This window comes from Thalassophryne amazonica, chromosome 2 (genome assembly GCF_902500255.1).
Source record: "Thalassophryne amazonica chromosome 2, fThaAma1.1, whole genome shotgun sequence".
NCBI lineage: Eukaryota > Metazoa > Chordata > Actinopteri > Batrachoidiformes > Batrachoididae > Thalassophryne > Thalassophryne amazonica.
This window is the reverse complement of record NC_047104.1, coordinates 140,613,837-140,641,055: the sequence shown is the minus strand read 5'-3', so window position 1 is coordinate 140,641,055 and position 27,219 is coordinate 140,613,837. Positions and strand designations below refer to the sequence as shown.

Sequence of the window (27,219 nt, the reverse complement as noted above, 5' to 3'; positions counted from 1 at the left end):
TTGTGCGCTGTTCCACGGAAATGGCACATTTTGAGGAATTGGCGGGGGGGGGGGGGGCTGTGAATTAAACAGCGGACAATTGTCTTTTCTTGCCTGCAACAACAGTCCCGGTAGTCATGATTAACGTCTTTAAATGGCTAATATGCACTCTCGGAAACAGCCCAACTGCGGCTTAATTTTTTCAGACATTCTGTTATAACGCTGGCAAGAAGTGCATATTTATTCATATTATTTTTGGGAAGAAAAAAAAAATCTATCTTTGGATGTCTTTATCGATCTGTGGGAATTAAAATGATAATCTATTTAAAATTGGCGAGTCGATCTTTTCAACCCAGCACACAGGCAACAGTAGTAAGGAAAACCTCCCTCTGGTGGTGATGAGGAAGAAACCTCAAGCAGACCAGACTCAGAGAGGTGACCCACTGCTTAGGCCATTTGAACAGTTACAAAGACTTTACAAAGTAAACACACACACACAAAACTGGAGACTGACCTCATCTCTCCTTCTGTCACGCTTCACATCACACACTGTGGAGGTACTGGACACACTCACACCATACGCATGTGCATATGTCTGACTGGGATCTTGGACAGGCATGCACACAGCAGTCACACGTGGTGCTGTTTGTGCTGTGCCGTCTTTCCACATCATGTCTTAAATATTGACTTATTATTCCACACTTTGTGCCTTTTTATTTTTTACATTCACATTGCACACATTCAGTTTGGGCTTTTCTTCTGTGGCCAAGGCACAGTCCTCAGCATCTCATTCAAAGCGCACCTGATGTTGGACTTTTAATCACATTGAGAATATAAATATATATACCGACCGTGTTATTATCCTGTTGGTCACATATCTGTGTGAATTTAATGAAAGTGCACAGCAGAATTAGTGAGTCTTGAAGACAACAGTCATGTGACTTATTTCAATTACTGAAATAATTTAATGTGTGTGACTTTATTCCCAGTCATAGACAGTCCAGTAAAAGGTGTTGTCTAATGTTGCCGGTGTCGCCGACCGAATGGTTCCCCCCTAAAAATTGGTCCGCCCTGCCTTCACCGCTCATACGTCATTTGGGACCACAGCAGCTCGTCTGAGTCTCTACACCCAAAGCGATCAAATGAAATAATGTGATGATTAAACATCAATGACAAAGTAAACCTCTTAAATCATTGTAAAGTCAGTTTTAAGCAGAAACGAAGCGATAATCAGCGAGTCGTTACTAACATTGAAATGATGTAGGCTCCGCAGCATGTCAGACTCAGATGTGCTGCTGCTGCTGCGCTCTGGTCACTTCCCTGTCTTTTATTATGAAATAATGCTGAATTTATGTGGAACTGGTTGTTGTACCAGTTTCAGATATGTCACTGAGATAGATGATGAGTGGAGGGCAGTTTGAAGCAGAAACGAGGTGATAATGAATCGCTGGTGATGCTCAGAAATGACGCTGCTGAGCTCTGAAATGAAGCATGCGCAGTGGGGGGGATGGACGTTCGGGCAGCATCACTGGTATGACTGTCTTCAGATCAAATTTTAGCTGCATGCTAATCACGGTAGGTGTGAACCATACACAGCCACAACAATATTTAGCTGCTCAGTTATTTTGATACCAGCCTACACTTTAAGCTAAAATTTAAATATATTGCAGATGTTTGTTTTTTAGCGTGATGAAACTTGATGAGAGTATCTCTGACCAGGGAAGTTGGGGTGTGAACAGCTTCATCAGTGATGAATGGAAATTCTCATCGCACGCTCTGGTTTGAGCCTGTAGTGATGGAATTGTGAACAGACCTTGATTTCATCTACTACTTCAGGATGTTAAGGGCTCAGACAGATAATTACTTGGAGATATTTGCGGTGACAAATGTTAAGCAACAGTCAGACAGGCCGCATTGCAAAGCTAAATCAAAATAAATAAATCAGACTTGTATTTGATTCACGAAAACATGCGTAAGTGGTCCAAATCAGAATTGTGTTAAAAACAACAAAAAAAGATTCATTGTGGCTTGTGGTGTTGATGCTGTCGGGGGCAATTCACATCTGAGTCGCATATGAGCAAACAAAAAAAGGGATTTGAGCCATGTTTGACCTGCAGTCTGAACATAACTCAAAATAACAAACCAGTTTCTTTTGAACCACACAACTGAACAGTGTATTTATTAAAGTTAGGTTGTTGGTATAATTTTACTGTTTTGAGTACATGGTGGATTTTACAGCTGCCATGTTCAGTCTCGTGGATTAACTTCCTAAACTATATTTTTCATAAAAGAAATGACCAGAAATGGAGCAGCAGTTGTCAGAGGTGAGTCGAGCACTCAGCGGCTGGATTGCTAAAAGAGTTTTAAATATGACTACGGCTGCTTAAAAAAACAAAAAATTAAAAAAAAAAAGAACACACTCCTTAAGGTCCCGTTGTCTTGTTTGAAAGTGTGAAAACTAATTACTGGTATTTAAAATGAGACTGTCCCTGTGTTTAAAACCCCGGACATGGATTCCAGCATCAGATGAGCATGTACTCTGGTGCTTCCATGTTGTTGAGTACAGTGAGAGCTCCTGGGTTGTCCAAGCCAAAGCACGGGTGTACATAATTTTGAAAGTGACAATGGAAGGTGTATAGATGTTGTTCTAACTCCACATTAAAGAAGGACAGGGACCCCCTGTCATAGTCCAGTGCCACTCCTATCCGAACTGGGTTCACGGTAATCCTCAGGTCAGGACTCCAACCATTGTGCAGGAACTCAAATTTATGCCTAAAGAAGGGAGATGACAATTTATTTTGTGAGCACACTGCAAACATATAAAAGTCCCAAGTTATCCCAAAAAGTGTTTCGTAATCACTTCCATGTCCAGTGTTTGGCACCAGGAGCTAGTGGTTGCTGGGAGAAGATCACGACATTGTTTTCCATAAACTGAGCTATAGTTAATTTGTGTAATGGACTGCTCAGCCTTCACGGAAAACCATGAATTTAGAGACGCCTTGTCAAAATAACTTTCGAATATAGTTTTCCTAAAACATGCATATCTGCTTTTTTTCTGTAATTCTGGTGCCTGGAAATGGTCATTGCAGTTTCCATAGTGGCACATAAGCTCAGAATACTAATTCCAACTTTAAATGATAGTTTAGTCTGTGTGGTATTAATGATGACAACCATTTTTTTTTTTTTTTTTTTTACCCTACAGCCAGAACATACATAATTGAACAGGGACAGTGCCAAACCAAAGCTACATCACCAGAATGTTGCTACTAGTTCTGATAAAGAGCAGACTGATACCTGGATGGAGTGAGAATGTGTCTCATACACCAGGAGGTGTTGTTGGCTCCAAGATAGGAGTTCCTCTCTGTGTCCTCATATGCAACTCCAATCCTGTACTCCGTCTCACCATCCACCTCAACCTCCCAATAATGTCTTCCTCGAACGGGGATCACATCCCCTAAAACTGCCACACACCTGTATGCACACATTTTACTTGGTTATAAAGGCAGACCTGAAAAAAAAGCTCCCATTTTCTGTCTCTTTCTTCAATTACCTGTTAAATGTGTTATTATCCAAAGCCATGGCACTTATTGGCAGCTCCTCGAGCCCATAGAATATAGTGAAGCCATCTTCAGAGAGGGACAGGCACGGATGGGCTGTGTCCTCCAGGAGGTAGAAGAACGTACCTACAACGATCATCACAAAAAACACTTAGAGATTTGCCCAAAGAAAAATTAGACTAGCTGATTTGCAACACTGTACACCTGCTGTGAAGATTTCAATCTCTTGGCTTCTATCACTTGAACCGCCAATGTTCACCGCTCTCACAGAGATGAGATATCGCCGTCCTGGCTGCAGTTGGATCAGACACTGGCAGGTGGGAACACCTACTATAGACCTGTGGAGACAGGAGGCTTTAAAATGCAATGCATTGAAAATGCAATGAATACCTCAACAAAGGCTCAGTATGTTCCTATTATTAAAAAAACAAAAACACAATTTGACTCGTCTCAAAATGCAGCAAAATAGGTATCGTCTGCATGTTGGACCAGGATTCAAATTCACACCGTCTGTTTATGTCTGGGGATAAGACTTAATCTGCATTGTTGTAGTCCAACCACCTGTGAAGGGGTGCCAACCTTGGCTGTCGGAGGAACCTGCATCAGATTACTGTCCCATCCAGGGAGAGTCATAGGCTCTTGACTGATTCACACTACAAAATTGGGGATAAGCACCAGCGCCAATGGGCTTCGGGGACTATACAGGACTTCCTTCTTCCCACAACGTAATATTGTTCAAACAACTTCACATTTCTATTAGTTTTAAGTGACAATCCAACAAACAGGTTACAATACTGAAACCTCAATGTGTAATGTGCACTAAGAACTAACTATGGCTCTTAGATGCACATTTTCAGTTTGTTTTATTGGTGGTAGGGCTAATGTCCATTATTGACTAACCCATTGATTACGTTTACTTGATTTAATATAAAATGGCAAATGTTGAAAACAATCATAATTTCTGACATCATGTGATGCTTTCAAATTTGGCTAACCCAAACTTATTTTGTTTATGTATGAGGGGCAACTGAAATGTTTTGAGCCTGACCTAGAAAAAGTAGGGCATGGTTCTCCGTCTTTTTTATTCTGAGAAACGCAACATTTCTCAACTGAAATTTTGACTCACTGGGTGCAACAGGGAAGTAAAGTCAGGTCCTGTAATTCCCTGTGTTCATGACACGCTTTCTACTTGTTCTGTTTAAAATCAGTCTGGAGTTTCAGTGCCTAGATCTGAACACTTATATACAGTGAGGAAAATAAGTATTTGAACACCCTGCGATTTTGCAAGTTCTCCCACTTAGAAATCATGGAGGGGTCTGAAATTTTCATCTTAGGTGCATGTCCACTGTGAGAGACAATCTAAAAAAAAAAAAAAATCCGGAAATCACAATGTATGATTTTTTTTTAATTTATTTGTATGTTACTCCTGCAAATAAGTATTTGAACACCTGTGAAAATCAATGTTAATATTTGGTACAGTAGCTTTTGTTTGCAATTACAGAGGTCAAACGTTTCCTGTAGTTTTTCACCAGGTTTGCACATACTGCAGCAGGGATTGTGGTCCACTCCTCCATACAGGTCTTCTCCAATTCTTTCAGGTTTGGAGTTTCAGCTCCCTCCAAAGATTTTCTATTGGGTTCAGGTCTGGAGACTGGCCAGGCCACTCCAGGACCTTGAAATGCTTCTTACAGAGCCCCTCCTTAGTTGCCCTGGCTGTGTGTTTGGGGTCATTGTCATGCTGTAAGACCCAGCCATGACCCATTTTCAATGCTCTTACTGAGGGAAGGAGGTTGTTTGCCAAAATCTCGCAATAAATGGCCCCATCCATCCTCCTTTCAATATGGTGCAGTCATCCTGTCCCCTTTGCAGAAGAGCACCCCCAGAGTATGATGTTTCCACCCACATGCTTCACGGTTGGGATGGTTTTCTTGGGGTTGTTCTCATCCTCTAAACATGGTAAGTGGAGTTGATTCCAAAAAGAACTTGCAAAACCGCAGGGTGTTCAAATACTTATTTTCCTCACTGTATAGTCTAGATCACGGGTATTTGACTCATTCCAGAAAGGACAGGGAGGGTGCAGGTTTTCTTTGCACCCACGCACTCCACCAGGTGATTTCACAGATTATCACTTTGAGCAGATGGAATTTGTGAAATCACCTGGTGGAGTGCGTGGCTGCAAAGAAAACCTGCACCCTCTCTGTCTTTTCTGGAATGAGTTGAATACCCCTGGTCTAGGTTAATTTGTGACTAGACAACTAGTCAAGTAAACATTTTCGGGTGATTCTTAGACTACGGGCACTTATGTCCTTTGATCATATTGTATGAAAAACAGAAAAAAGGGGAAATTTTACACTTTTATAGTTATCTTTACAATGAAAGTGTTTTAAGAAATTTGTTCTAGTAGTCTATGATGACCTTTTTCACCTTTTTTCAGCATCATTATATGCAAATATTGCCGTTTTGTGCTTGTCCCACACCCAGACTTTTGATCTTCAATGATAATAATGAATGGTAAAAAAAACATTTTTTCTAATGTTTTAAAATATCTCTGAATAAAATATCAGTAAAATAATCAAAACATAATTGGGGTATTCAATGTCATACAACTGTTGTGATTTTTTTAAACAAAATGTAGTTGTCCCACACTATTGCCGTAATTTCCATCACAACACTAATGTCCCTTTAAACAGTTTGTATGAAAGATTGTTTGGGTAGTTTCTATGAAGATAAACAGTTGCCCCAAGGCGCTTTATATTGTAAGGCAATTGTGTGGTGGAAATTACATTTACAAGGCCAATAGTGCCCGTAGTTAAAGAATCACCCTTTCATTCATAATCTGAAGCCCCATGAGAACCATTTAAAACGTCTGTCCTGAGTGAAGAAATCACTGAGAGGTGACAAGGTGAAAAATGAGTTGACTTATTTCAGCTGGAAGAAGCAACACTTTTTGAATCAATAGTTGTGCACAGTCATGAGGTCTGGTATCAGGACAGTGCAGCGACGAGGACACAGTGAATTGTTTAGGCTTAACCATTATCTGCTTTAGTTGATCTTTGCATGTGAAATATTTACGACTTCCTCTGTACAAATGTATTTAGGGACAAGCAGAATGAAAGGTTGAGCTCATTTTTATTTAAAATTACGTGGCAATACAAGCTCTTACTCGGTGGTACTGCAGTTTTTGCCATCAGTGGTCCTCTCACGGAGCTCCACTGTGTAGGAGTCCACAGGGTTTGTGTTTCCGGACTCCCAGCGGATCAGAGCAGCCTCTGGACAGCTGCTGCACTCCCTCTGTTTGATCACCGGGGCTGAAGGCACTACAGACAAGTTCACATCCTCACTGTCTCAGTCATAGTTACTTTCACTCACATAAATAAACAGCTGAACAGATCTAATAATAAGTGTGTATTTGTTAACTGTGGATCAGTTATTGTACATAGTTGTAATAATGAACATATACAGTGGCTTGCAAAAGTATTCAGCCCCTTGGTATTTCACACATACAAAAAGTAAATGGGGCTTTTCAAAGTTAAAAAATTTCTAAAATGATCTTCCTTAGTCTCAAACCAAAAGTAAATCTCTACAACTTGATACCAGTTCATTAAAAATATTAAAGCCAAGATGATGGGTTGCATAAGTAATCAGCCCCTTTGGGATAATACTTGTAAATAATAAATTTTATTGCCAGTTTTCTTCAGACAAGTCGGGGTGGATACATGAACATTTCCAAGTCACTGAATATGTTTTGAACTTCATTTACATCAGTTATGAACAAATACAATCAGTATGGCACTCTATGGTAAATTTGTGGAGTAAACAGTTCTGAAAAACTGAGTGACTGTGCAAGAAGGAGAAGAGTGAGGAAAGACACACAGAAGAAATTATTGGCTTCTGTGGCTGTGATTGGAGAAATTGTGCATAGTGCATGTTTTGCATTTTGTATCCCCAGTTATACAGCTTCATAATGAAGTGGTACAGAGGAGGGGTTTCTTTCACCAAACATTAAGTCTGGGTTTGCATGCCAGATGTACCTTCTGGCAAACTGCAGCTGAACTTTCAGGTCTTTTTAATAAAATCCTCCTCTGTACCACTTCATCATGAAGCTGTATAACTGGTAATACAAAATGCAAAACATGCACTGTGCACAATTTCTCTAATCACAGCCAGAGAAGCCTGTAACTTCTGGGTGTCTTGATGGTTTTCCTCACTCTCCTTCTTGCACAGTCACTCAGTTTTTGAGAACTGTCTACTCCACACAGATTTACCATAGAGTGCCATACTGTTCGTATTTCTTCATAATGGCTGTAAAAAAAAGTCCAAGACATATTCAGTGACTTGGAAATGTTCACGTATCCCTCCACTGACTTGTTTGAAGAAAAAACCGGCAATAAAATTTATATTTACAGGTATTATACCAAAGGGCCCGTTACTTATGCAATCCATCTTGGCTTTTAAATTTTGTAATTAATTTCTATCAAGTTGTAAAGATTTGCTTTCAGTTTGAGTTTAAGGAAGATAATTTTAGAAATTTTATATTGAGAAGCCTGATTTACTTTTTACATTTGAAATGCTAGAAACAAAATGTGTAAAATACCAAGGGGCTGAATACTTTTGCAAGCCGCTGTAACTCTTAATGTGATTTCATAGTGCATATTTTAGCTTCATTTAAAAAAAAAAAAAATCTTTGAGGCGATTGTATAAATCATGTGTTCTTGATCTGTGCCACTCTACCACAAAGCTGTGATGATGAAACACAATAACTATTGAAACTTGTAACTTCAACAGACACGTCGTGTGTTTTGGTGGCTTCCCTTACCAAAAAATAGTACTGATAAGTATATAAAAAGTATACTTGAAACATACTTGCATATACTTTTTAGTAAGGGTTCCCTCACTTGTCCCTTTAATGCATGGACACTTGATTTTTGAGTACAACCTACTCTAGACAATGAACATACTGTTCCATATGCTTTCAGTTCTCTAAATAGTATCTGACATTAAGTTAGCTCCAGACCCTTTATGTTGATTTAATGACATATGGGAATAACACACTTTGCTCTGAACCAGTCAGCTGATGATTGTCCAATTACTTCTGATTCCTTAACAGTGACAGTCTGACACAGCATCTGCTGTAATGGAGTAGCTGAAGCTGATAGGTTTTGTGATTTTGTGTCTTTAGAACATATGACCTGTCATGTAGAGGGTCTTCTCGCTTGCTGGACTGATGCCTGTGGTGTTGGTGGCCGTCACCCACAGCTCATACTGGGCGTTGGCCAGCAGGTCCACCACGGTGCAGTGCGTCTCCTTTACTGTGACTTTGCTGACTGAGAAGGACGTAGTGGGCAAAAGCACAAAATGGTCTCAGGTGTCCTTCAGCAGACAAAATTTCCAACAGTTCAGAGTGTTATGACAGAAAGAAACGATTGTACCTGGTGGTGCACATGTGCTGTCTGCTGGCGTGTCCTCCAGCACCGGCCTGTAGTAAAGTTCGTAGTACTCCACTGTGTCATCAGAGAACAAACTCCAGCACACACGCAGCGACGTCTGGGTGGCAGAGTTTGGCACCTGAGGGTTGATTACCGGAGCGGATGGAGCTGTAAATCCATCAGAGAAACGTCATCATCATTGTCGTTTCATAGCATGGTGTAAATGTCTGATAGCAGTTAGCATGCATCGGGCCCACGCTAACTCTACTTCAACCAAAAAGCTCTAGACATGGCTCACAAGAATGACCAAAAACCGTTTGGCTGCCCGTTTTTCTCGAGCGTACAGCAGCGGCTCCTGTGTAGATTTAGCACACATTTTACACCAGATGCCCTTCAGACACAACTCCAGATGTACAAAAATAATGGGAGATGGGTGGCTTTGAACCGAAGACCTTCTTCTTGGGAGGGAAGTGTACTAATAGGGAACCATAGTCTTGTTTGAACCCCTATGTGATATTCTGGAATTTGACCACTTCTGGGGACAGCCTGCACAAACACAACATAACTTCTAACGGAAAAATGGTGCACTGTTTTGTTTTCAGCTGCAATCACCGAAGCAGTCACAAAAAGTGCAGGGTTTTTTAGGTTCCCAGTGGAGAAGGGCAGATGAGGCAAATGGGAGAGGTTGTGTCTGTAAATTTAGCCTACACACCTTGACGGTAACTGCATTATCTCGCCTGCACAATCGCCTCAACATGTTTGAGCTCCAGGTCAAAAACAAACCGCAACACATGTCCACTTTCCACTGCAGCTTAACTTTATCTTTGCATTTTGACTTTGTTTGCCGTGTAATTTGCCCAAAAACTCAGAGAAAGTGCCATGTTAATGATGGTTACACGAGGGTCCCCGGAAGTAGAATTATGAACTTTCATTTAACACCCACCCTCAAACGATACCGCGGTACCCAATTGCTTGCACCAAGCAATTAGTACACTTGCACCACTGCGCTAATGTCTCAAACTTTAAACCTGGGTCTGAATCCACATCTGGCTAATGTCAAAGTGGAGACATATTACAAGACAAAGGTTGATATGTTGAAAATGGTCCAGCCTCCTGACAGTAATAGATTATTTTAAAAACATGCAGTTTCCAGAAGTGGAACTGAATCTGGTTCTGGGATGAGCCACAGTGACCGTGAGCTAAATTTCCAAATTAGTTGAGCAAAACTGTTCTGGAGCCGTGTACCTTCAAAGTCCTCCGGTGAGACAAAGGTATGTAAAAAATAAAGTCCTCCAGGCCAGATGTGGATGTGGATGATCTTTGAGGACTGAGCCACATGTCAAATATTCAAGTCAATCAGATCAAAAATACAAATACAACATCCACTGCCTCAGAGGCAGCTGAAGGTTCAAAAGCTGTAAATTTGTAATCAATCAATTAATTGGTCAGATCTTGTTCTGACTTATGGTATGGAAATAGAAGACTTAACAGTATTCCCTGAAAACTCCCTTCTGTCTGATCATTTCTTAATAACATTTACATTTACTCTGATGGACTACCCAGCAGTGGGGAATAAGTTTCATTACACTAGAAGTCTTTCAGAAAGCGCTGTAACTAGGTTTAAGGATATGATTCCTTCTTTATGTTCTCTAATGCCATATACCAACACAGTGCAGAGTAGCTACCTAAACTCTGTAAGTGAGATAGAGTATCTCGTCAATAGTTTTACATCCTCATTGAAGACAACTTTGGATGCTGTAGCTCCTCTAAAAAAGAGAGCTTTAAATCAGAAGTGCCTGACTCCGTGGTATAACTCACAAACTCGTAGCTTAAAGCAGATAACCCGTAAGTTGGAGAAGAAATGGCGTCTCACTAATTTAGAAGATCTTCACTTAGCCTTGAAAAAGAGTCTGTTGCTCTATAAAAAAGCCCTCCGTAAAGCTAGGACATCTTTCTACTCATCACTAATTGAAGAAAATAAGAACAACCCCAGGTTTCTTTTCAGCACTGTAGCCAGGCTGACAAAGAGTCAGAGCTCTATTGAGCCGAGTATTCCATTAACTTTAACTAGTAATGACTTCATGACTTTCTTTGCTAACAAAATTTTAACTATTAGAGAAAAAATTACTCATAACCATCCCAAAGACGTATCGTTATCTTTGGCTGCTTTCAGTGATGCCGGTATTTGGTTAGACTCTTTCTCTCCGATTGTTCTGAGTTATTTTCATTAGTTACTTCATCCAAACCATCAACATGTTTATTAGACCCCATTCCTACCAGGCTGCTCAAGGAAGCCCTACCATTATTTAATGCTTCGATCTTAAATATGATCAATCTATCTTTGTTAGTTGGCTATGTACCACAGGCTTTTAAGGTGGCAGTAATTAAACCATTACTTAAAAAGCCATCACTTGACCCAGCTATCTTAGCTAATTATAGGCCAATCTCCAACCTTCCTTTTCTCTCAAAAATTCTTGAAAGGGTAGTTGTAAAACAGCTAACTGATCATCTGCAGAGGAATGGTCTATTTGAAGGGTTTCAGTCAGGTTTTAGAATTCATCATAGTACAGAAACAGCATTAGTGAAGGTTACAAATGATCTTCTTATGGCCTCGGACAGTGGACTCATCTCTGTGCTTGTTCTGTTAGACCTCAGTGCTGCTTTTGATACTGTTGACCATAAAATTTTATTACAGAGATTAGAGCATGACATAGGTATTAAAGGCACTGCGCTGCGGTGGTTTGAATCATATTTGTCTAATAGATTACAATTTGTTCATGTAAATGGGGAATCTTCTTCACAGACTAAAGTTAATTATGGAGTTCCAAAAGGTTCTGTGCTAGGACCAATTTTATTCACTTTATACATGCTTCCCTTAGGCAGTATTATTAGACGGTATTGCTTAAATTTTCATTGTTACGCAGATGATACCCAGCTTTATCTATCCATGAAGCCAGAGGACACACACCAATTAGCTAAACTGCAGGATTGTCTTACAGACATAAAGACATGGATGACCTCTAATTTCCTGCTTTTAAACTCAGATAAAACTGAAGTTATTGTACTTGGCCCCACAAATCTTAGAAACATGGTGTCTAACCAGATCCTTACTCTGGATGGCATTACCCTGACCTCTAGTAATACTGTGAGAAATCTTGGAGTCATTTTTGATCAGGATATGTCATTCAAAGCGCATATTAAACAAATATGTAGGACTGCTTTTTTGCATTTACGCAATATCTCTAAAATCAGAAAGGTCTTGTCTCAGAGTGATGCTGAAAAACTAATTCATGCATTTATTTCCTCTAGGCTGGACTATTGTAATTCATTATTATCAGGTTGTCCTAAAAGTTCCCTAAAAAGCCTTCAGTTAATTCAAAATGCTGCAGCTAGAGTACTGACGGGGACTAGAAGGAGAGAGCATATCTCACCCATATTGGCCTCTCTTCATTGGCTTCCTGTTAATTCTAGAATAGAATTTAAAATTCTTCTTCTTACTTATAAGGTTTTGAATAATCAGGTCCCATCTTATCTTAGGGACCTCGTAGTACCATATCACCCTAATAGAGCGCTTCGCTCTCAGACTGCAGGCTTACTTGTAGTTCCTAGGGTTTGTAAGAGTAGAATGGGAGGCAGAGCCTTCAGCTTTCAGGCTCCTCTCCTCTGGAACCAGCTCCCAATTCAGATCAGGGAGACAGACACCCTCTCTACTTTTAAGATTAGGCTTAAAACTTTCCTTTTTGCTAAAGCTTATAGTTAGGGCTGGATCAGGTGACCCTGAACCGTCCCTTAGTTATGCTGCTATAGACTTAGACTGCTGGGGGGTTCCCATGATGCACTGTTTCTTTCTCTTTTTGCTCTGTATGCACCACTCTGCATTTAATCATCAATGATCGATCTCTGCTCCCCTCCACAGCATGTCTTTTTCCTGGTTCTCTCCCTCAGCCCCAACCAGTCCCAGCAGAAGACTGCCCCTCCCTGAGCCTGGTTCTGCTGGAGGTTTCTTCCTGTTAAAAGGGAGTTTTTCCTTCCCACTGTAGCCAAGTGCTTGCTCACAGGGGGTCGTTTTGACCGTTGGGGCTTTACATAATTATTGTATGGCCTTGCCTTACAATATAAAGCGCCTTGGGGCAACTGTTTGTTGTGATTTGGCGCTATATAAAAAAATTGATTGATTGATTGATTGAATTGACTTAAGTCAGCACAACAGAATATCTTTAGTGAAATAACAGTCAAGAAAGTGACCAACCACAGAATTTATTTTTTTAATATTTGCACTCCATGTCTTCATCGTGTACCGAGAGAATAACACTAGACTGAACGTGTACTTTGGAAATCAAACCTGGAACAATGTTGATGGAGTCCATCATGGTTTTGACATCTGAAAGGTCAGCGAGTGGCGCGTTAACCTCGAGATCTGTAGACAGCGTGAGGTCGACATTGTCTTTAGCAAACTCCTCAATTCTGACAGCATACAGAGAGAATAATATTGAACATTAAAAATTTAATAGAAAGGTTTGACAGCTTATACTCAAATGTACAGCCAGAGGCAGTGGTGTAGTCTACGTGGAACGCAGGTAGACACCGTCTACTCACTTAAAATGACCGGGAATTTCCGTCTACCCACTTCAAATTGCCCCGGGGAACGTGACGGTGTAAATAAAATAAGCGCTTATTGACTATAATTTTATTTTCTCCCTTTAAAAGACACCGATCAGGCATCCATCACTGCAGAGTGCACCGTATGTCCCACCCCCGCTCGCTCTGCTAGATAAGAGTTCTAATTGGCTCATAGAGAGATGGGGCGGGGCTACCAGCTAATCAGCGCGAAAGCCGCACAAAAACAAGAACAATACTGGAAGTATCGATGGTGATTATTACCCGAAAAAAATGAAAAGAAAACAGGTCTCGGTTTTAGATTTTTTTTTTTCCCCCAAAACGTCCACCTGCTGCTTCAGGGCCGATTGATGAAGTTTGCACCCTGAGTAGAGGAGATAAACCTGGCGCTGTCTGCATTTCTGGTAAGTGGGCTAGCCTACGACAGCTAGTTTTTTATTTGTTCACTAAGCTAATGGGCCTTTCACACTGAATACGTCAGACGCGTCAAAAAAGGTCTAAAAAGCATTATTTTCAATGAGACGCGTTGCTTTTTAGATGCTGACGGGAGTGCGCATTGCCGCTTGTCGGCAGGCTGACGTAGACAAAGTTCAAGCCAATCCAACTTTCTGAGCCGTGACGTACCTTTGCGTTGTCCAATAGGAACAACGCGTCGGGCCAAAACACGGAAGACTAGTGGCAGAAACAGAAACCACTGATCTGTACAAAATGGATCGGTGTAGAAATAAACCACTGATCTGTACAAAACAAACGTGTCACAGGACTGCTCATTTATGGAGCAGTTTTATGAAGAAAAATCCTTGGAAATGTTTTTTGTTGTTGTTTGTTACCTCATAATTTCTGATTACTCTTAAAAAGTTTAAAACACTTGTAATTAAAATAGCTAAATAAATCAATAAATGGTTCTTAGAAACCTTTCATCTGTAAATTAAAACCACCTGTTATTTCAGATTAGATAATTTCTTGTTTAACATAAGGAACCTCGGACATTTATTTTTAGACAAAATAACATGGAAATTTGTACATTTTTTTGAAGTCTGGTAGATTATTTATATCTCATTTCAACCAGAAAAACAGACACTGTAAATAAGTACAAATGTTTATTATAAATGCAACAGGAAATAATTTAACAATGACTGCAGTGATTGTAAAGTAGGATTTCTGTGACATAAACCTTGATGAATTTTTTTAATGCTCATTTCAACTTGTAATTTTGACAAAATATGTAATTGCCTTTAATGTTGTTATCAGGACAGAGTCATTTCTAAAATATGAATTTGAGCACAATAAGTGGAGAGCTTCTACTTGTGCAAATGTCTTTTGACTTTGATTCATGGACATTTTTAATGATCCGTTCATTTATTGTTAAAATATAAAATGAAACAGCTTTTTAAAAAATAATAGAGTTTTGCCGGTAATCTACAGATGTCTCTTGAGCTTGAGTCCCGTTGGCTGTTGGATAGTGTAGTTTTAAAATGACTGGAATTGGTAAGTGGCATACTCCCAGTAGTTGCATGGTTGTCTTAGTTAGTTAGTTGGTTGTCTTCATACTACACTTTTGTGCCACTGATTTGGCCTACAATGTTTTTATCATGGGTTGAAAAGGTTTCTGCAAAGTAAAGCATCTACCATATTTTCATTGTATGTGAATTTTCTGGGAGCTAGCTTCTGTCCTTCAGCCTAGCTGCTGTTTTAATGGAACTTAACGTATACTAATACTAGCTTGTTTATACTGGGTAGGTTTCCTTGTGGACCACAAAGCCTACAGGTTCCAGTCCCCCGTCTGGACCTGATGATGGACTGTCAATTTCAACAGAGATTGTGGTAGGAGGCGTGAGGCTCTGCAGCCAGTGCGTGCTCATGTAGACTGGTGTGTTCTGTTTTGTTTTTGTTTATGCGTCTAAACTGTCCACAAACAACGTGGGGCCATGCGGATTATATGAAGGGTGAATCTTGCAGCTGCTGAATTTGACAGTACAGGCTCATATCCGATACTAAATAGAGGGAGGAAAAGTGAACTCTTGCAATATACTTAGTTGTGAGGCAATAATCTGCTCCTTATTATTGTTAAGAGAACTTTTCTTTCTTAATAACAAGGAGTCAGTCACTTTTTTTGAGTGACTGACTTAAAGTTGTCTTATTTACTGTTAAACAATGCACAGTAGCTTGCATATGATACTTTTGGCTGGATTTAAACATTGTTTATTCCTGGTTTATGACCTGATTAAATTTCTTTGTTAAATTAGGTTTTCAGATGCCAAAAAATAAATGTATTTGATCTTTGTATTTTTTAATCACTCTTTTAGATTTACTGTTGTATACTGTATTTTGCAATTGGTGCAAATTACTTACTTACACTGACACATTTCTCACATTTATAGTGGCAAATATAGAATATAAATGATCAGATGGAAAGTATAGATCTATTTGTTGTTATGGTGTTAAAAATGTTAATAATCGGGGCGCAATGCACGTGTTTAATGACGCACAAAAAACAGTCTACCCACTTCAAAAATGTAGACTACACCACTGGCCAGAGGGGATTTTCTTTGAACAGTGCCTGAAGTATTCCATGTACAGTAAAGTAGTAACAGCTTTTCTGAACGCTTCATAAAATGATTCATGTTTTCAAACTGCTTGAAACATTAAATGTGCAAGTGGCTTCACACAATAGTTACAATAATAATAAAAAAAAATTTCACAAAATGTCAAAATAAAGCAACTGAAAATGATTTACCATTTGAAAGCGCTTGAAGGACAAGATGAAACATTTGCTTCTGAAGGTGATTCACCACTTCAGATGCTTGAAATATTAAATAAAACATTCACTTTTATTTTTATTCACATTTATTATTTCACTGTTTAAGAAAATGATTCACAAAATGCTTGAAACATTAAATCAAATAGCTACTTGAAAATGCTTTGTTTAAAAATATGAAAGTAAAGAACTTCTGGAGGCTACTTCACTGACTGAATGAGCTTGAAACAATAAATACAATTGCTTCACTCAATGAAGCAGCTCCTGCAAAAAGTAATTTAGTTTGAAATGTGCTTCAAACATTGAATAAATAGATTTGGAAAACTCTTCATTGTTTTTGAAATGCTGAAAACATTAGATAAAAGTATTCTTCATAAAAAAAAAGATTCAAAGTACTGAAATACTGAATGAAAAAATAGTTTAAAAATGCTTTACTACAAAATGTTTAAAACACTGAATGAAGCTTCTGCTTCACATGATTGTATTTGAAAGTACTTCAATCACTAATGAAAATTTATTTGGGACATACTTGATTACTTTGAAAGTCTGGAAACAAATGGACCTGTTATATCAAAACAAAGAAACTTAAAATATAATATGTAGGAACTACAGCTTGAAAATGCTTCAAATATTAAACATCCATCCATTTTCTTCCACTTATCCTAGATCGGGTCGCGGGGGCAGCAGCTCAAGCAAAGCCACCTAGACCTCCCGATCTACACACACCTCACCCAGCTCCTCCGGGGGAACCCCGAGGCGTTCCCAAGCCAGCTGAGAGACGTAGTCCCTCCAGCGTGATCTGGGTCTTTCCCGGGGCCTCCTCCCGATGGGACGTGCCCGGAACACCTCTCCAGCGAGGCGTCCAGGGGGCATCTGGAAAAGATACCCGAGCCACCTCAGCTGGCTTCTTTCGATGTGGAGGAGCAGCGACTTGACTCCGAGCTCCTCCCGAATGATGAAGCTCCTCACCCTATCTCTAAGGGAGCGCCCAGCCACCCCGCAGAGGAAACTCATCTCGGCCGCTTGTACTCGCGATCTCGTTCTTTCGGTTACAAGCCAAATCTCATGACCATAGGTGAGGGTCGGAACGTAGATCGATTGGTAAATCGAGAGCTTTGCCCCCCTGCTCAGCTCTCTCTTCACGACGATCCGATACAGCGACCGCATCACTGCAGACGCTGCACCGATCCGTCTATCGATCTCACACTCCATCCGTCCTTCACTCGTGAACAAGACCCCGAGATACTTAAACTCCTCCACCTGAGGCAAGGACACTCCACCGACCTGAAGAGGGCAAGGCACCTTTTTCCGGTCAAGAACCATGGCCTCGGATTTGGAGGTGCTGATCTTCATCCCGGACGCTTCACACTCGGCTGCAAACCGCCCCAGTGCACGCTGAAGGTCCTGATTTGACGAAGCCAACAGGACCACATCATCTGCAAACAGCAGAGATGAGATTCTGTGGTTCCCAAACCGGACCCCCTCTACACTCTGGCTGCACCTAGAAATTCTGTCCATAAAGGTAATGAACAGAACCGGTGAAAAAGGGCAGCCCTGGCGGAGGCCATTGACTTACTACCGGCAATGCAAACCAAGCTCCTGCTGCGGTCGTACAGGGACCGGATAGCCCTTAGCAAAGGACCCCGGACCCCATACTCCCGGAGCACTCCCCACAGGGTGCCTCGAGGGACACGGTCAAAAGCACATGTGGGCTGGTTGGGTGAAATATTAAACAATGGCATCAAAATGTATTCACTGTTGTCAAATTTTATAAACATTCGACATTGCTTTTATAAATGATTCAGCATGTCAAAACGCATGAAACTTGAAATGAAACAATGCTTTACTGTTTCAAAGTGTTCAAAACACTAAATAAAGCAACTGTTTCAGGTAATGTTTCACTGTTTTGAAACTAATGTTGATTTTTCTATAACGCCTTATTTGATTGGTAGGTTATATGTCCATGGATGCTTATTCGCTGTCTTTTGGACGGATTTTTCTTCTTCACAGACTAAGGTTAATTATGGAGTTCCACAAGGTTCTGTGCTAGGACCAATTTTATTCACTTTATACGTTTCCCTTAGGCAGTATTATTAGACGGCATTGCTTAAATTTTCATTGTTACGCAGATGATACCCAGCTTTATCTATCCATGAAGCCAGAGGACACACACCAATTAGCTAAACTGCAGGATTGTCTTACAGACATAAAGACATGGATGACCTCTAATTTCCTGCTTTTAAACTCAGATAAAACTGAAGTTATTGTACTTGGCCCCACAAATCTTAGAAACATGGTGTCTAACCAGATCCTTACTCTGGATGGCATTACCCTGACCTCTAGTAATACTGTGAGAAATCTTGGAGTCATTTTTGATCAGGATATGTCATTCAATGCGCATATTAAACAAATATGTAGGACTGCTTTTTTGCATTTACGCAATATCTCTAAAATTCGAAAGGTCTTGTCTCAGAGTGATGCTGAAAAACTAATTCATGCATTTATTTCCTCTAGGCTGGACTATTGTAATTCATTATTATCAGGTTGTCCTAAAAGTTCCTTGAAAAGCCTTCAGTTAATTCAAAATGCTGCAGCTAGAGTGCTGACAGGGACTAGAAGGAGATCATATCTCACCCATATTGGCCTCTCTTCATTGGCTTCCTGTTAATTCTAGAATATAATTTAAAATTCTTCTTCTTACTTATAAGGTTTTGAATAATCAGGTCCCATCTTATCTTAGGGACCTCATAATACCATATCACCCCAATAGAGCGCTTCGCTCTCAGACTGCAGGCTTACTTGTAGTTCCTAGGGTTTGTAAGAGTAGAATGGGAGGCAGAGCCTTCAGCTTTCAGGCTCCTGTCCTCTGGAACCAGCTCCCAATTCAGATCAGGGAGACAGACACCCTCTCTACATTTAAGATTAGGCTTAAAACTTTCCTTTTTGCTAAAGCTTATAGTTAGGGCTGGATCAGGTGACCCTGAACCATCCCTTAGTTATGCTGCTATAGACTTAGACTGCTGGGGGGTTCCCATGATGCACTGAGTGTTTCTTTCTCTTTTTGCTCTGTATGCACCACTCTGCATTTAATCATTAGTGATCGATCTCTGCTCCCCTCCACAGCATGTCTTTTTCCTGGTTCTCTCCCTCAGCCCCAGCCAGTCCCAGCAGAAGACTGCCCCTCCCTGAGCCTGGTTCTGCTGGAGGTTTCTTCCTGTTAAAAGGGAGTTTTTCCTTCCCACTGTTGCCAAGTGCTTGCTCACAGGGGGTCGTTTTGACCGTTGGGGTTTTTCTGTAATTATTGTATGGCCTTGCCTTACAATATAAGGCACCTTGGGGCAACTGTTTGTTGTGATTTGGCGCTATATAAATAAAATTGATTTGATTTCCGTCTTTTTGCAAAATCTCGCCGTCTAAAAGAACTAGCATAAATTTTTATTTCCTCAAATCCGTGAAATGGTATTTTAGCGGAAAAACTCCAAATCGCTGAGAAATTTATCATAAAATAGTGGTGTGTTCAGGGTTCTAGCTAGCGCAAACTTGCCTTACGGCCCGTTACGCTATAATTTTAGACCGTTACGATTTGATTACAGACGCGTCTGTAATTAATTGTTTCTGCAGCGCTACTCCAGTTTGAAGCGTGAATCGAAGCAATGCCTCGATTCAATGGCTTGTGACTCTTTGATTCGCTGCTCTTCAGAAGCAGTAAGTCCACTTCTTAACCCCTCTGAAAGCCATTAAAATATCATGAGTCATTTTTGTGTGGATTAAAGTCACTAACTGGGACTCTTGTCTTGTTGCAGTCGAGAAACGAGCTTCAAACGCTGCGCGGCTCTCTGACTCCGCTCGGAATTAATAATTTCAAAACGAATTGCCGCTTTAAATAAAATGACACCTCTTACAAACGTTGCAATACAGACAATAAACTATAATCGACTAAAATGTTTTTTCCTCCCAAAATGAGACGTCTTGCATTCTTTATAAACCTGACCTGCAGCATAGCTGCAAGAGCTCAGCTCATATGGAAATGCATTCATGCCAATATTTCTGTGTAGGCTCTCAGTTGTCCAGGTGGTTTCCATAGTAGAGAAACTTGAATCTTCAACTGGACTGGGTTGCTTGACGCGAGGACGTTTCGCTTCAAATCGCAGAAGCTTCCTCAGCTAAAATTCTTGCTCTGGTGGTCTGACTTCTGTCTTGACTCTTGTAGAGAAGAATAATCAAGAAGTCACACAAGCTGGAGTTTTAAACCTAACCAGACCCCTCCTACAGAGAGGCAGACTGCTATAGGCTAGTGACTAAACAATAGCTCTAATTAGCACCTATTGTGCTCTCGTTAGCACCCTCCTAATGACAGGGCAGCTGTCCCTCCTAATGATGGGACGGACCCTCTCCTAATTGCTCCTAATTGCCGACTCTGCTGATGACGTGAATGACTCATTACCATGAACAAAAGACTGAAACTGCTTTGACCTGAGTACCCCATTGTAAACAGGGATAAAGCGTGTCTCAGACCCCCTCCCCGGTTAAGGCTGGGTTTCAAACGTTTCACAAAGAATGCCTCCTTGACCCCTCTCTCAAACCATCTCTTCTCTCCAGCTAATATTTTAACTTGCTTGTCTTCAAACGTGTGGTTACTGTCTTTAAGGTGGAGATGAACTGCAAACTGAGGTCCACTGGCGCCCTCTCTGCGGTGCTGGTAGAGCCTTTTGTGTAAAGGTTGCCTAGTCTCACCTATGTGGTGTTCGTTACAGTTTTCCTGACATCTGATAGAATACACTACATTGCTCTGTTTGTAACTAGGGATCCTGTCCTTAGGGTGAACTAATTTCTGTCTCAAGGTGTTAACCGGTTTAAAGTAAACTGGGATTTTGTGCTGTCTGAAGATCCTCTGTAGTTTTTCCCCTACTCCTGCTAAATAAGGGAGAGACACTCCTCTTCTTCTTGTCTCCGTCTCCTGTCTATCTGGTCTCTTTGTTCTCTGGGACTTCTGCACTTTGTCCAGGGACCATCGTGGGTACCCACATACTGTGAGGGCTTTCCGGACAAGTTGTTCTTTAGCCCTTCCCTCTGCAGTTGTGGGCACCTGTAGGGCTCTGTGTTGAAGCATCCTGATCACCCCGAGCTTGTGTTCAAGGGGGTGGTTTGAGCCAAAGAGCAGATATTGGTCAGTGTGAGTTGGTTTTCTGTAAACCCCTGTCTGGAGCTGCCTGTTCTCTCCAATTGTAACATCACACTCCAAGAAGGCTAAATGGTTGTTTCTGGCATCCTCACTTGTGAACTCCTACAGGATGGTACAACATGCCATACTGCATGAGATCACAAGAGAAATTTAACAGCTGTTTCAAGTCCAAATTTAGTCCAAATAATGCACCACAGGGCACTTAAATTCTTAAAATTTCCTGGGGGGGGCAAACTCCCCCCCCCCCCCTTCCGCCACACACTCACACTAGAAGCGATGGCACTTAGCTTAAAAACAAACAGTGGCCTGACACAGTACCCAGACTCGCTGGGTAATGGACGGGAAGGCTGGATGCACTGAGGGGACTCGAGAGTGAGTTGGGGGTCCTGAGAAAGCCGTTTTAGAGCTGCACAGGCCGGGTTGGCCCTGCCACAGATCCGGGCTTGCATGGGGCCACTGGGACACAGCAGCCTCCATCAGATGACACCTGAGCCCGGTTTCATAGTTTTCACAAAACTTAGTCAACTAAGGTTAGTCGCCCAACATTAGCCGTCTAATCTCCATTTCACATCAGTGGCTAAATTTCTAGATTAGCCGATTGATAGTCAATGATTTTCATGGTTTCATGGCCTCACCAGTGCCACTGCCAAGAAATGCCTCCAATGCACAAGTGTTTTGTTTATTCTTGGGTTGGTTGCCTGCTACATGCATGGCGGAGTCCGCTGCACCACAGGAGGAGCACTCCCAGCCTCTGCATCCGTAAACCTCTCCAGTGGATTATTCTCGTCCCAGAACACCCACTTCTGCCGCAATGCTCTCCGATCCTACTCTATCAGGTGTTGGTACATGATAGCCGGCCATTTTGAGGTAAGACACTGAAGTTTTGTCAACTAAAATAAGATTAGCCTTCTCTGTAGCATGCTAAAACCTTTAGTCGGCTAACGTGAAACATTATCCAACTAAGCACTTTGTGCAACAACTAATGTCAAAAGATTAGTCAACTGAGTTTAGTCGACCAAACAAGATAAGACCACTTTATGAAACCAGGCCTTGGGTGAGGCAGGGCATCTCAGTCTCGCTACCAAGGTTTAGCGGACACTGTAGGACCGGGAAGGGCATAAGTCCCTTTTCTCTTTTTTTATAAATTAATAAAATCTCAAATGAGAAGAATCTATTTTAGGCGTTATATAAAACAAATAATGTTTTTCATTCATGCAATGGAAAGAATATTTGATTTGGTGAAAGATGGAACATTCCATCCATGCACATTCCATGCACTCATAAACATTCATTATTTGTATAATATCATGCATCTCCTGAGTACAGTCTAAATTTATCTACGTTCACGTTACTAGTTTTGTGGTGGTGTGCCATTAGACTTCACACTGCAGTCACTGTTAGCATCACGTTAGTGCACTCACAGTCATAATTACCTCTTAATTGCGGGAGTAACTGCCTGTCATTAAGAGCCAAAGAGATAAAGTAAGCAAAACAAATCTGTATTTAGAGTCACATCATGCAGTAATGTTGACGTTCTGAACACAGAATGCGGGAGACCTGGAGGAAAAGCCTCTTGTCCTGGCTGCGGTAGATCTCCTGAGCGCTCTCAATGAGCTCCTTGTTGGCATCCAGCGCCCGACCACAGGCCAGCAACTGACTGTACAGCGCCTCCAGCTTGTTCTTCTTCTCCTCCTCCAGAGCAGCTGCACGCTCGTCGTACCGTTGAGACAAAGTCTGAAGCACATCGTTGTAGTGCTGTTCCAAGTGTTGCTCCTGTCGGCCAAAGTTCTCCTGCACACACACGTTTGACACCCCAAATAAATTATTATTTTTTTTTTTTTTAACTAAAATAAAGTTTCCACATAAAGGAGAAACTGGGTGAAATGGATGTGGTGAAAGACTTTTACCTCCACAGTGAGGAAGATTTCCTCCAAATGACCAGCAAAGTTTTCCATCTCTTCAACCTTCTCTTGCAGCTGAGCCCTGATGTTGCTGATCTCATCCTGCAAACAAATGAGAGCCGTACGTGTCGTGCACCATTTCTGTTCTTCAGTGCTTCATAAAATGTTGCAGATCGTGTTTAAGCATAAGTAGCATTTGCTGAATCAGCTTGCACAGTGTGTGCCTGATTTCATGTGGAAATTCCAAATAGATTATTGTTACGTTGTTTGCCGCATGCACACTGAGTACTCCACAAGTCACTCATATAGGACGCCGTGGGGAGCAGCGCCTTTTAACGCAGGCATGTACGTATCCTCCGTGTAAATACACGGACATGACTGAACCTATGGATAACACTGCAAAGCAATGACTGTAACTTGCCAAAACAAATGGCGGAGAAAGTCCCTTAAACATGTTGCAGATTTGACAATCAGAACAATAAGACAATATTTAGTAGATAACATTGGCACCATCAGCTGCAATCCTGCACGCGCTGTGTGCACATTTTTATCACGGCTTTATTCGTGAAAATCATTCAGTATTACAACGGTAAAAATAGCTTTTGTGAAACTACATTTAATGGCTTGATTCAAACGTGTTTCACACAAACAATAGCTATGTTTGACAGAAAAACAGAGGACTTGAACATCAAGAATTGCTGTCGGGGAGATTGCAGGATGCTATAAAAACGCAACGTTCCATTTATATATGAAAAAAAAAATGCCTGGTGATTATTAACAAAATGCTGCTTGCTGGCTGCAATGTAATATGTTACATCTCACACATATCCCTGGGTGTAGCAAACGAAAGGCAATCACTTTAGATCAGAACCCTCTGCACGGCTGTGAACCTTCTCCGTAACATGACGCTCACCGACCAAAAATTGAACTACACATCAAAACGACAGAGACTGCAAGAGTTGTGACTGGTCACTTTTCCGGTTTCACTCCTTCCTCTCCCATCATATTTTAAAAGTTTTTGCAGCGTACATGGCAATTACATTTTGATCATGAATTAAACAGAAGAACATTTGGTAAGAAAGTCCACAAATATGACCAACTGTACAACACGGTGTCAAAACACTACAAAGATGCTCAAATGACCAGTAATTCATGGATGGAAATTGCACATAAGGTTGATGATTGTATAAAGAAGTAGAGGTCGTTGAAGGACAAATTAGTCCAGAAAAAGGGGGTGGGGGAAGGACCAGGAACCATAGACTGTATATATTCTCGAGATCAGTCATCTGGGCATTTAACCTCAAGGGGTGGGCTTTGTCAGTGAATACATTGCTGAACTCAATACAAATACATGTAATTTGGTCACTTTTCAAAAGCGTCAGACTCGTAAATAAAGTCAATTTAATGTACAGTGGTTCATTTCAGGTCAGCTTGGTGTATAAATCTCACAGTTCCAGGCAGTGATAGCTGTTAGCAGGCTGATAGAAACAAGTTAGAGACAAAAGCAAACCGGCTGATTTCAATAGAACAGCATACAGCCCGGGTGAGCAGCCAGTCAGGGGAAGGATGAATTCTCGCCTTCGGATTGGCCACTTTGCCAAAGTGACGTGGCGCTGACTTCAAGAATACCAGGAACAGTGGCAGTGCAGGCGGAAAGAAAGTCCTGCCTTGTTCCCCACGTCACGCCCCCTACTGTTCCTGTGGTAAACTGCATTACAGAGCCTACCAACGCACAAAGAACTTCAAAAAGGTCATGCCCATGTCAACGTCATTGCGTGGCCACGGAGTTATGGAGTTGTAGAAGCATAAAACAGGCTTTAGTATTTTAAGGTACCACTCCGCAGTGGACTTAGAAAAACGAGTAACTGGACTAAATGTAATCCTTTCAATGCACATAATTCCCCTTATTTAAGGCAGGCATTAATTTTTTTCAGATAAACTTTTGACCCAGCCATTACATGATGCAGGCCCCTACTCAAGTTCAGGTGTTTAATCAAGGAAATACGGTACTGCTCCAGTTGTCATGACAAGAAAACACCAACTCAATATTTTTCAAGTGTTTAGAAATGATAAAAAGCACTATAAGCTGTGAAACTTCTGGCCAAAGGTGCAGTTCTTTATTTTTATTTTCGAGCGGGTTGCCAGGTCTGTGCTTTATAAACCAGCCTGTTAAGAGGCAAGCTGGTGTTGCAGACCGAATGGTCCCCCTAAAAATCGGCCCCCCTGATGACACCGTTCACGGATTAACACCTTGTTTCTGCTTCAAACTGCACTCCAGTCATATCTATCTCAGCGACAGATACCTTCACAATTTGCTAACTGCTAATTAGTGAAGCAAACATTTTCGTTTGGAGATTATTTTATTAACTAACTTTAAACTTTGAAAACCATCAGTGCAAAATTTAGTTCCGCTAACTTTCAGTTCGCTAACATTCTTTTTTTTTTTTTGCTGGTAAAGTGAGTAAATTTAATAGTTAAAAACATTTGGAAACCCTAAAATCATACATGTTTGTTCCTGTTAATGAACACAGAGAGCTAGCTAACACTTCCAGTTCACAGATCACACAGGCTGTAGCTCCATTAACAGTTTATAAATATATAGCATTTGCTGTTTTGCAGTTGTGAATCTTGTGCCGTCTTGTGGTCCGTGAGTCACGCGAGAGGTCGGTTTCAGCAGAGTTTTGTGTCAGGAGCTCAACACTCAGTGTAAACACACCTCATGAAATATGGACAATAAGACAACATCGGGGCACAGCAGAAGTCCATCACAGGTGCTACACCTCCGCTAGATACCCCTCTCAACTTGGGAGAACGTATTATCATCATAATCGCCCGTGAACTCACTAAATCAACGCCATCCACATCCTCGCTTTGCCCTTGTGTACATGCGCTGTGAATTTACCCAGCAGCCCCTGCGGTGCGTAAACTCAAAACTGGCTTATTAGTAGCTGACAGCGTACCAAGTCAATACTAAAAGTTAGCTGTTAGCGGTAACTTCCGTTAAATTTTTTAGCGGTTTATTGGTTTAGCATTATAAAAGTTAACGTTTCAGTTAGCTGTTTAATGGTTATCGAAGCTACCTTTTTGGTTAGCTGTGCCCATTACTGAAACCCGAGAGGCATATCTGAAGACACCATCTTGACTGATTAGAGGATAAAGAAAATCCAAAACTGAACAGCCCAAAACGTGCCCACCTGAGTTTCTTCCTCCGTATGCACGTCACTGTGTCTGTCCTCTGCCCCCGTGGGTGACGGGGCCGTGTCTCTCACGTCCAGCCTGCCCCCTCTGATGGCACCTGACTCCATGAAGACAGCAGCTGTGGGAGCACAGAGTCCACCCCAGATCAGTTCAGTCCTCTGTCTGTAAACTATGCAAACACTTCAAACTGACAGAAGGAATCCAACAGGTGAGATCTCAAAAAGTAAAACACCATCTGTAAGTTACTAACAATGAAGACCAGACCTGAAAGATTTAGGAAACCAATCTGTTGGGAGTCAGAGCACAGTCAGCTGAGCTGTGTGTGGAGTTCAGACTGCAGCCACAAGCTGTGACACAAATAGAAAAGTTCAAACAGCTCCAGTGTCACCAGCAGTGGCGGCTGGTGAAAAACAGTCTTGGTGGGGCTGCTGTGCCAATAGATGCAATAGATACTACAATGTTCACACCACCTTCAGAGAGAGAGAGAGAAAATGTGTGTGTGAGAGAGAGAGAGCGTGAGAGAAAATTAAGGTAATATTTTGCATGAACATTACTGAGTGGAATGGAGGCAAACTAAAGAAGCTTGAAAAACTTAAATAAC

At 41.2% G+C, this 27,219-nt stretch overlaps 1 protein-coding gene across 2 annotated transcripts; it reads right to left on the bottom strand.

The window, feature by feature from the left end:
- Window positions 1–1,212: 1,212 nt before the first annotated feature.
- Window positions 1,213–26,962, bottom strand: LOC117531756 (fibronectin type III and SPRY domain-containing protein 2). Of its 2 annotated transcripts, XM_034194879.1 has the most exons (13): window positions 26,883–26,962; window positions 26,615–26,736; window positions 23,427–23,522; window positions 23,077–23,310; window positions 22,953–22,975; window positions 13,305–13,426; window positions 8,966–9,130; window positions 8,726–8,860; window positions 6,700–6,853; window positions 3,741–3,874; window positions 3,530–3,662; window positions 3,274–3,450; window positions 1,213–2,751 (listed from the first exon to the last, which is right to left on the bottom strand). In XM_034194879.1, exons 2-13 carry the CDS (start codon window positions 26,723–26,725, stop codon window positions 2,502–2,504), a joined length of 1,734 nt encoding a protein of 577 aa, XP_034050770.1. In that variant the 5' UTR covers window positions 26,726–26,736; window positions 26,883–26,962; the 3' UTR covers window positions 1,213–2,501. The 2 variants fall into 2 exon arrangements, with proteins under 2 accessions (XP_034050770.1, XP_034050780.1); XM_034194889.1 differs by lacking the exon at window positions 26,883–26,962 and having other exon boundaries at window positions 26,615–26,835.
- Between the last annotated feature and the right edge of the window lie 257 nt (window positions 26,963–27,219).